The sequence below is a fragment of the Tachysurus fulvidraco genome, chromosome 2, assembly GCF_022655615.1.
Source record: "Tachysurus fulvidraco isolate hzauxx_2018 chromosome 2, HZAU_PFXX_2.0, whole genome shotgun sequence".
NCBI lineage: Eukaryota > Metazoa > Chordata > Actinopteri > Siluriformes > Bagridae > Tachysurus > Tachysurus fulvidraco.
In genome coordinates, this window is record NC_062519.1 from 31277568 (window position 1) to 31288080 (window position 10513).

A 10513-nucleotide genomic window follows, 5' to 3' on the forward strand; every position below is an offset into this window, starting at 1 on the left:
AGACTTTTCTATCATGTCCTGAAAAGAAAAGAAAAAAAACACTCCAAAAGTTAGTACTAACAGTTTAAAATGCAGATAATTGAAACAGCCAACATTTATATTTTATATAGGTATGCTCTACAGCAAGCACCAGTTACAGTGAAGGCATGCACATAACAATAATCATATCCTGGGTAAAAAATAAATAAAAATTTATGACTATAGACTTACACCAGCGACATTACTTCCGAAAACATCCTGTCACAATACTAGTAACAACTGTGCTGCAAATAACACAAACCAATGACAAGCATGTGCTTAACGTGCAGGTAAGGCACGTTCTTTATGCCTCACGTGGATAGAAATATAGTCTGCTAAATAAAGAACTATGATTATTTGCTGGAGTTGAAAGTAAAATTCCATGTGAAAAAATAAGAATCTTTTTCAACATGCATATAAAGACAAGTGCAGCTGCATTTTCAAGGTCACTTAAAACTTTTTCTATTTGCCTTGTACAATGTGCGTCAGTCCAGAAGAGGCAGCTAATCAAAACACTGAACCCAAGGTCAGAAAATAAAGTGGAGGGGATTTGCGTGGTTGTGTACACACAAAAAAAACACCCTATGAACATAGTAAACGAGAAACTGCTTTAGTATGTTTCAGCATAAGAGCATTTCAGGAAGTCTTCTGAGAAAAACTGACTCCTTGTTGCAAGCCAGAGAAGTGACAAGCAGTTGCCATCAAAACTTCTAACAAAAATAAAACATTTTTATGTATACAAATATATACTAAAACAGACCAAGTATGTTTTATGAAACAACTTTATTCACTCATCAACCAAAGGGACAAAAAGCTGAGCATGCACACATACACAATCATGACTGTAAGAAGTGTTACTGGAGTTGTCCTGAGGAAATAAGAACACAACAGCGCCATCTGTCATCACTACAAATGCAATTCACTTCACTACAAAAGGGTTGTATTCCACATAATTTAAATGAAAAATCGTGTCTGTAACTATTTAAATAAAACAAAAATGTGAAGACTTCACTGAAACTTGCCTTATCTGAGCACGAGTTCAGCTTTGCACAACATTCCTGAGCATTAGAAAAAGCAAGACATTCTAAAAAAAAAAAAAAAATTGCAAACATGAGGACAAAAAAAGAAAAACCATAAAACTTGACATACTGTACTTGGTAATTGTTTAGTTTGTCTTTATATGGCAAACAAAGCATCTTTAAAAAGCAGAACAAATTTACAAAGCTTAGAAGCTATATACAAGCTGTGAGATCACAATTAAGTACAAAAAAAAGGCTGAGAAAAGAGAAGTGGATCAGTAGCGTCGACCGAAGGCTCCGGCCCCCTGCACGCCACTGCCTCCCGGCATCATCTGGTTCTGTCGGTTCATGGTTCCGGGTAGAGACTGAGACGTCCCCGTCTGCATGTATCCACCCCGGCTAAATATAGACACAAAAAGGCAAATTTATTGTATTTTCATTTCAAACAAGGTATGATTTTGCTAATTTGTGCAAGACTGACACACTACAACCAACCCAGACCTATAAACCCTAAACAGGGGTAATGTGTAGTTCTACTATGGTGTCAGAGACCATCACAAATGTCTGGTCTTAGCTAGAAACGTGTGCAAGTGTGCACCAGCACAGGGAAAACTGAGCTCATTTGTTTTTACTCTAGAAGCAATTTTTACATACACAGGCATATATACTTTTAAATTCCACTTTTCCAGTGTTTATATTAAAACTGAAACAGATAAGCCAGCAGTCACGTTCCCTTCTGATGCATATGATGGTTACCGTAAACAACTGCAGCCCTGCACAAAATACACACAAACTAATTTCTTTGATCTGCTTTGATCATACTGCATTCATTTACATTTACGACATTTGGCAGACCCCGTATACAGATCAACGTACAAAAGGGTTTAAGTCTCAATATCTCGATGAATACATTAAAGACTGGTTCACTAGGTTTCAGACTCAGGATACCATCAATCTAAAACTCTGTTCATGGGCTATTTTTTTATTCAATCTGTCACAAGAGGATAGAAGTGCCCCTTCTATACAAAAGGTTTAAATATTAGCACATCTGCTAACCCCAAACAAAAATAAATAAATACATAAATAAATGTTTTCCGCACCTGGCCATTCCTCCACGGGTAATGTGACTCTGGCCTGGCATGCCCCGTTCTGCTCCTGGAAGAAACAAGTAATCACATTAAATTAGTTCATGTATCATCTTTTGTATAGGTTTAAAGTCTAAATGAAGCTGTACATACCCTGCCAGGGTCTGTCTCCCTCCACCTTACGCCCAGGCTCCCAGTCTCGGCCTTCTCTGTGCCAACAACAAAGCAATTTAGAACAGGCTTTTATACGAAAATGGCAGTAAAATCTAACAAGTATTGCATTCATCCGTCACTGTATTCATAACATTTCTGATAAAATAGACCTTTATAGTCTCTCATGCACATTATATATGACATAAGACAATATTTGTATAGCCCTGTGCATTACATGAAAGATGTGGGTTTTTTGTTTTTTACCTGCCAGGGACCGGCCTTGGGCCATTCATTGGCCGCTTGTCATAGCCACCTCCACTCCAGTTATCCCGAGAGTCTCTGTTGTGCCTGTCCCGGTCAGAAAAGTGCTGCAGAGACAGAGAGCGAGAGATAAGAACAGGTCATTAAAGTCCAAATGCATTTTCTAAAGCACTCTATTGGCCCTGCAGTTCCAACATACAGTCTGTGCTAGCTTATCAACAATCATTATAACAGGAGAACATTTTTACCGGGCCGTCTCGGTCTGCAGGCATGCCACCTCTGGGACCATCTCTCCTAAACCAAAAACAGACATCCAGATCACCACTTGGACCAGAATGCCACTGATGTTTGCAGTAATTCTATAAGTGCTGTTATCAAAAAATCTACCTGTCCATGAACATGTCGTCCTGGTAGCGGCCACGATCTCTGTGGTCGAAATCTTGGTAGCGTTCCTGACGACCAAAATCTGAGCGTCCATATCGGTCATCCATGGGCATCCTCTTTGCTGGCCAATCATCTTTCCTATGGGCAGCACAACATACCAAAAGAACATTTACTTGCTTCAGATGTTCATAGTAACTTTTACTAGATACACTAATGAATGTTTTTTTCCCCCAAAGTCATACATACACCACACATGCTTTGCTATAATACAGTTACTCAAAGCATTAATTGACTTGTAATCAGTACCTGCTGTCCATGTCATAGGGTCTCTTGATCGGACGGCGATCCTGTTCATAGCGAAGCTGTTCCTGTTGCCTACGCAGCTCCTCACGCTCTCTGTGAATTCGCTCCTGCTCACGTCGCCGCTCGTACTCCACTCTCATGCGTTCACGCTCCAGGAACTCTCGCTCCATACGATCTGCATCCAGCCTTTGCTTTTCCAACTCCAGCCAGTTACGCTTACGCATCAATCTCTCTCGCTCTTCACGCTCACGGAAGAGACGGATGCGCTCACGCTCGCTGCGGCTGTCACGGTCTCCACTGTGCGAAAACAACATGCAAAACTTTACAGGCCACTGACTTCACATATACAATGACCCTGCACACGTGTGGATGCATACCCAGAGTGCCTGCGTCTCTCCACCTCTCGGATCTCTCTCTCGCGTTGCCTCTGCCTCTCACGCTCTCGCTGCTCTTTAATTTGATCGAATGACAGGATGTCCTTCCTCTCTCGACTCGAAGATTTGCGGTCACGACTCTTAGTGCTCTACAAGATACATAAATATTCTCACGTGGACACTCCAAACACTATCGGCGCAGATAAATTTTGTGTACAGCTTGTGTTTGTCCCCCACATCTAAATCAGCTTTTCAACCAAGTTCATTTATGTTCATTTTAGCAACGGGTTAAAATGTATACGTCATACAGGGAATCCATAGATAAACTAACATTAAATTCTGATAGCATAGATATGTTACAGCTAAAAAGTAAAAAAAAAATGTATACAATCTGGTGACTTCAGAATAACTTGGCTAAAAACTGCAAGTAGCTACATTAGCAAAAAAAATTAATACAAATGTATATTTATATGTACGTGTATATGTATGTATGTATATATATAAAATTACATCAATGACTGCTAGTTAATTATTATCCACAAGCTGCTCATGCTTCCAAGGTTATGGATAAAGTTCACCTAGATTAACTGATAAAATTATCAACGAAAAAAGCATTTACAAGAAAGTAAATGCTTTTTGCCCAACAAATTGCATTCACATTTAGTGTTACTGCTGTTTTCTAGATCAGCAAACACGGCCGAGTGCTTTACCCGCTCCTTGCTCTTGGTTCTGACGCTGATAACAGGCTCGCCTTTAGATTTGTCCATGACAACGGTCCTCTCTCCAGCAGCTGTGACACAAACACAGCCATCGTGATACACTAATACACTTTTTATTACACCTCACATCTTTAGGGAGGTGATAAATAAACTGTCACCATTACCTGACTTTTCTAACTCACCTTTATCGTCCGAGCCTTCAGTTTTCTCATCCTTGTTTTCAGATCTACAAAAAAATAAGACAACAAAACTACATAGTAAAACTCTGCTCACTTATCCTACACACTATTTCAGTGAAATGACCAAATGTCTCACTTGTCAGTCTTGGACTCTGAGGAGTGTCTCCTGTCACTGCTTGTCTTTTTAGTGTCATTTTTGTCTGTAGGTTTCTTCCCAGCTGGCTCATTCTTTGCCTACAGGTGCGAGCAAGTGTGGATAAATAATCATCTTTATTTATGTAGCACTTTTAATATGAAATAGAAATAAAGCATTAAACAAGAAAAGGAAGCCAAAATAAAATAGTAAAGATGGGCCATAAAATGCAATAAATTCCACTGGTGGCACAAAGAAGTACATTTTTAAAATCAGATATTAGAGTTTCATACTTTACATGTGATCACCAGAAGACAACTTCGTGACAAACGTTAGCAACCGTATTCAACACGATAAGCTTGTGTCTATGGTGCAGTAAATGTGTACTCACCCTCTCTACGGAGATCATGCGGCCGTGTAGCTCGGTCCGGTGCAGGTGATCTATGCACTTGGTGGCCTCCTCTGTGGAGCACATGGTCACAAAGCCATAACAGCGAGCTCCTGGGCTTCGAGCGTTCGTTACAACTTTAGCACCCACCACCTACAAATTCACAGGAAAATCAAATCAGTGCAGAAGATTTCAACACCACCATCATCTGTGCTCAGGGATCAAATATCCATCATTCTCCAGTGGACTCCAATCTTGCTAATGGTAACTGATGAATCGTGGGTGTTGAAATATACTATTTTATACTACAGGACAGCTGAATTCTGATTGGTCTGAAGGTGTTGATTGATTCCTGTATGAGGAGCTCTGACAGTAGCACAGCTGCAAATAACAGGTTTATATTAACACACTACAAATGTTCTGTAACAAGAGTTCATATTTTGCACTTTCTCTGAAGGGGAGAAAATATAAAGTAAATGAGTTATAGCTGCCAGGGCTCACAAAATCACTGGCCCAACATCCCAGGGGCTATTGTCTATTTCATCCAGACTAACACAATTAATCACTCTCAAAGGGACAGCGTTTCCGCTATATTCATTTCGCCGTGTCGAGACGCCACATTAAGAATCATCCCAGCCACAGCTGCAGGTACTTAGCAGTGTGCAGTGCTGATCTTTAAAATAGATAGTACAGACATTGGCAGTGGCACTCGCCATCTAATCCTGCCTCCAACATAACCTTCTGTACATTTACACCATATTTGTCTTAAATTGTCAAAATAAAAATGTAAGATAATAATCAGATAAAATGGCATAAATTTAAATATAAATATAAATGTCCTAGGATTGAGCGAAAAATGCAATAAATGTCAGATTGAACACAAACCTTGCCGTATTTGCTGAACAGATTCTTCAGATCAGTCGCTCTGGTGGTTGATGAGAGGCCGCTAACCCACAGGTTCCTTCCACTACTGGCAGCACCGCCTGCTCATGTTAGACACCATAATTTGATCAAATATACTAGAATTTCCTTTAATTAAGGGTTGCATTTCTGCAAATCCAATTTATTTACCTTTGTCATCTTTTGAGTCAGGCTTACATGATTTTTCATCACTGCTAGAGGAAAAAGAAGAGAAAGAAAGAAATTGAAACATTTCAAACAGGTAATGCTGGTGAAGACAATGGAGATTAACAAAAATACCTACCTGGCAAGGACACAGCATCAGGTAGTGAAAAAAGTATTTAAATGTGGACTCTACGACTTGAGATAATTTCTCTAAGCACGCCACTAAGGCGTCTTAGATGGCAATCTAACCGTTAAAATAGTTAACAAGAGGGAGAAGGGGGAAATGGTGGGGGGTGACAAAAACAAAATGAAGGACGAAATGCGCAGTCCATTAGACCTCCCCAAGAGCACCCAAACTTGTTAACAAAGGAGCCAAAGTAACAAGATTCTAACAGCCATTTTTGTTCTAGTAGACAGAAAACAACAAACCTCTTTTTCTGATCACCACCCTCTACTGAGGACTCTTTCACTTCTGAAGATTCTGCAGCACTCTCTTCAGTCTTCATGTCTTCCTCTGTCCCCTCGGCCTTCGCCACGCTTTCTGAATCGGCGCTTTCGATTTTGTGCAAGCCCGTTTCATTTGCGTTAGCAGCCTGAGCGGAGGCGCTCTCAGCACCCGGCGAATTGTCCTTAACGCCTTGTTGGTCCTCACATGGCGGTTGGACTTTGCTTTGCTCTGAGGCGTCAATGTCTCCTTCCACATTGCTGGCCTCCTCGGCTTTACCGAGGTCTGACACATTGTCCTCCTCTTCCTTGCGAGAACCATCCCACAGTGAAGCGTTCTCCTCTTCAGTCAGCTCCTCGTTAAGTGGCTCTGATATACAACACCCGGCTACTTTCTCACTTTCTACGAATGTAACAGGAATAGAATGGCACAGAGTTTAATCACTTCTGAGACATTGCATTGTTTAGCGTGGAACTGGACTAGGACGCCACCCACTGCTTCACATAAGACAGTTAGTTATGCCTAGAAAGAGACTGGAAAAACCAGAGTCAAAAAGCAACCCATTTCCTGGCTAAAAGTCGCCTCTTGTTAAGTTTCACCTGACGCCAAGCGTGTGGAACGCCACATGGGCAGCACACAGATCCAGAGTGTCCATCGTTGGTGATTTGTTTTTTGTTCAAGTGTCCATGATAGAGAAGAGGGAGACTTTTGTGCTGCCTTTAAAAAGCCTTTTTTTTTCTCTTTTGAATCAAGCAATTGGTCCATTTAGTGAATCTCCATAAAACAAACATTGAGTCCTAAATGTGATTTTGCTTCAAAGTGATCCATTTCTTCATTTTCTCTTCTGAAGTCTTCTTTAGGCAGAAACTGAACTGCACCTGCAAAAGCTAGCAAGACATTGCCTGACTAACCACTAACCGTTACTGGCTCTGTGCATAAGCCTGTTTAGCAAAAAGCATCTCTCAATACTCATATTTATTTTTCCTAACACATTCTAAATGGTATCAACTTGCACACAAAGCCAGTAAGCTCTGGATTTCCAGTCTCTTTGTCAGGATAAGGAGGAATTATTAACTGCTAATCGAGCTTTAAAATTCACCCTGAAATGATTCACGTGTTAAACACCTCCATACATTCAGTACCTGTCATATCTTCATGTTCCTCCAGTGGCTCAGATCCCTGCAGAATAAAACGCAAACAATAAGGATTCAGCAGTAACAAAGCACACACAGCTTTCACTGCTGTGTTGTAATATACATGCAGTTCTTTGGGTAAATGAGAGCACAGCAATTACACTCAGGAGTTAATAAGTGAAAAAGCTTCACTGTGGTGGTCTCTCTCTCTCTGCTCCCAGGTGAAAGAACCAAAAGAATTAATATTACTCTGAAAAGGAACTAATAGTTATGACAGCACCCTTATAGTTATTCTGCCTCTTTTTTAGTACCTGAATATTGTGTTTCTGGTGATCTTCTAAGTCTGCATCTTTCGTATCCATTTCCTAAAACAAGCACACCAAGTAGGTAAATGTTTATTTCAAATTTAGAACATCCGTGATGACGTCCTCCCCACAGCAATATTCTAAACACTCACCTCCTCAGACTCAGACTTAAGTGCATCAGAATCTGCAAAGTCATCTGCATTAGCCTGATTCGAAAATGTGTTCAGAAGATCGCTCTCATAATATTCGTCGTCTTCAGCAATCATGCTATTATCGATATCGGCTTCATCCAGAACATTCATGTCCATGATGTCCATATCGTGAACACTCTCACCATGTGCATCGCCATCGTCCTGGAGGAAAGAAAGAACTTATGTTAGTTGTTCTTTATACTGGATGAGATTTCCCCCAATTATTTTCAATTATGTAGACATTTTGTACATCACAAAGCACCTGGCCATCAACAGACTCCTCTTCCAGCACACAGTCCTCTGATTCATCTGCTTCTGCTCTCTTGCCTATAAAATAAATAGATAGATAGATAGATAGATAGATAGATAGATAGATAGATAGATAGATAGATAGCGTCACAACTAATCTCAGCTAAATTAACTTGTGATTACAATGAACAAAAAAAAAGTTAAATTTTACCTTTTGGAGTTCTCTTAGGAGTTTTCTTAGGAGTGATTTCAAGCTGAACTACTATTTCATCAGGATTGCCTCCTTCCTCCTCAATTGCCTGCAATAATAATAATAATAATAATAATAATAATAATAATAATAATAAAAAGAACCCTGAGATAAACACACCTCATTTCCACCAGCTTCTACACACTTAACACAATCCATGTTTATTTTTGAGACGTGAGATATGGCTTCAAATCAACCACCTTTCTCCTAGAAAAATCTCACAATCTCAAATCTCAAAATGGCAGCAGTGAATAAATCTCACTTGGTGATAGTGATAAAACTTCAGTAAGGTCTTGTTAACGGCAGCAAGTTATTAACATGCTATTTTAACTGAGGACGTTAATTAACCTAAAACAAAGCCAAATATCAACAGTTTCTACAAAAATACACATTATAATCACGGAAGAATAAAAGATAGTTATCCCAAACAGGAATTATGAAAAGAGATGGCAAACTATTAGTGATGTGATTTAGTGATTACTACCTTTTTACTTAACAAAAGCCATGAAAGTAACTTTTTTATAAGACTCCATTTTAAAATTAAAACAGATGTCTGCATAAACAATTTCAGGCAATATTCTGATGTCAGTAAATAAGCACAACTGACCGAACCAATCAAAACCAGTCACAGAGAAGCAGGCAAATTAATTATCCATAATAATAATAATAATAATAATAATAATAATAATAATAATACAAGATGTATGGGTTTTTGTTTTGTGAGTTTTCTCTTTCTGTTCATGACTGACCAACTTGATTAGTTATTTTCATTAAAAGCAACAACAAAGACCACTGAAAGCATGTAACATTAGAAATTCTGCAAGTTCTAAAATCTGTTCAACACAATTTGTTTTTTATAGCAATAACTTGACACTTGGAATTGTGTTTAGATTTAATGCTGTGGGAATTCGGTGCATTAAACATTTGGGGGGGAAACAAGTTTTGCCGGGAAAACATGCAAACTGAATTTGTTTTGCATTCTCTACATCAAAGAGAACCGGAAGTTAGCACGCGTCGCTAGCTCGCGTGGCTAACAACACGCGCTAGCGATATCAAAAGCATTCACATTCGGTATCAGTGCGTTACTACATATAATTTAGCAACATGTCAATACCCTGAACGTTTATTACAGGAGATTACAGGAGCACACGAGACAACGTGTGCGGAACAGAAACCGAAAATTACTCGGGCCTTTTATGCTAAAGCTAAGTGTAAACGCGCGAGGACGCTTTAGCCACATAGCTAGCGCTTAGTCTGTGCTAACACGCATTTATACGTGCTTTACGAGTTAAACAGAACGGAAACACCACGTAACGAAAAAGATTTATTTAAAAGCACAAAACTGGACGGAATTAACAAAACTAATCGCCATTTACGCACTTAGAAGAAAACCCCGTTCTACTAAACAACGATTTATAAAAGTTAACGTTTAACAAAAACAAACGTAAGTAAATATATAAGCTGCAGTGTGAATTTTCACCTTTTTTAACCGCTCTGATAGGATGCTCTTGTTCCCACTTATATCCAGGTTGCGTTTTTTCAGCTCGGCCTTCAGATCGATGACTCGCAACTCCGACAGTTTTCGAACGCCGGCGCCTTCATTACACTCTCCGGCACCCGAATCTACAGCCGACGTGTTTTCAGACATTACTGAAAAATTCACGGATAAACTGCACTGCGTTACTTTACGTTAAACGACTCAGACCGGTCTTTACACCAGTGCTCAGTCTACTCTCCAAAATTTCTTGCACACGACAAAATGGCGCTTGAGACTTGTACTGCGCATGCGCGATTTTCCAACCTTTAGAAATTCCCTACAATCCTCTATGGAAGAATTGAAATGTAATGCAATTATTTAC

General features: G+C 39.6%; 1 protein-coding gene across 2 annotated transcripts; it reads right to left on the reverse strand.

Moving 5' to 3' along the window:
- Positions 1-782: 782 nt before the first annotated feature.
- safb (scaffold attachment factor B) lies at positions 783-10438 on the reverse strand. Of its 2 annotated transcripts, none has more exons than XM_027159054.2 (21): positions 10135-10438; positions 8616-8703; positions 8418-8482; positions 8117-8317; positions 7971-8024; positions 7669-7705; positions 6511-6928; positions 6088-6128; positions 5902-5999; positions 5020-5169; positions 4632-4729; positions 4499-4542; positions 4308-4387; positions 3601-3746; positions 3227-3520; positions 2924-3058; positions 2785-2830; positions 2540-2643; positions 2276-2331; positions 2138-2192; positions 783-1436 (listed from the first exon to the last, which is right to left on the reverse strand). In XM_027159054.2, the coding sequence occupies exons 1-21, from the start codon at positions 10300-10302 to the stop codon at positions 1313-1315; spliced, it is 2502 nt and encodes an 833-aa protein (XP_027014855.1). In that variant the 5' UTR covers positions 10303-10438; the 3' UTR covers positions 783-1312. The 2 variants fall into 2 exon arrangements, with proteins under 2 accessions (XP_027014855.1, XP_027014847.1); XM_027159046.2 differs by having other exon boundaries at positions 6088-6131.
- Between the last annotated feature and the right edge of the window lie 75 nt (positions 10439-10513).

Coding starts and splice junctions, on each gene's coding strand:
- safb (XM_027159046.2), bottom strand. CDS start 10,302: ATGTCTGAAAACACGTCGGCTGTAGATTCGGGTGCCGGAGAGTGTAAT. Junction 8,704..10,134: donor TATCAGAGCGGTTAAAAAAG/GTGAAAATTCAC, acceptor TTATTATTGCAG/GCAATTGAGGAGGAAGGAGG. Junction 2,193..2,275: donor GGGAGACAGACCCTGGCAGG/GTATGTACAGCT, acceptor TGTTTCTTCCAG/GAGCAGAACGGGGCATGCCA.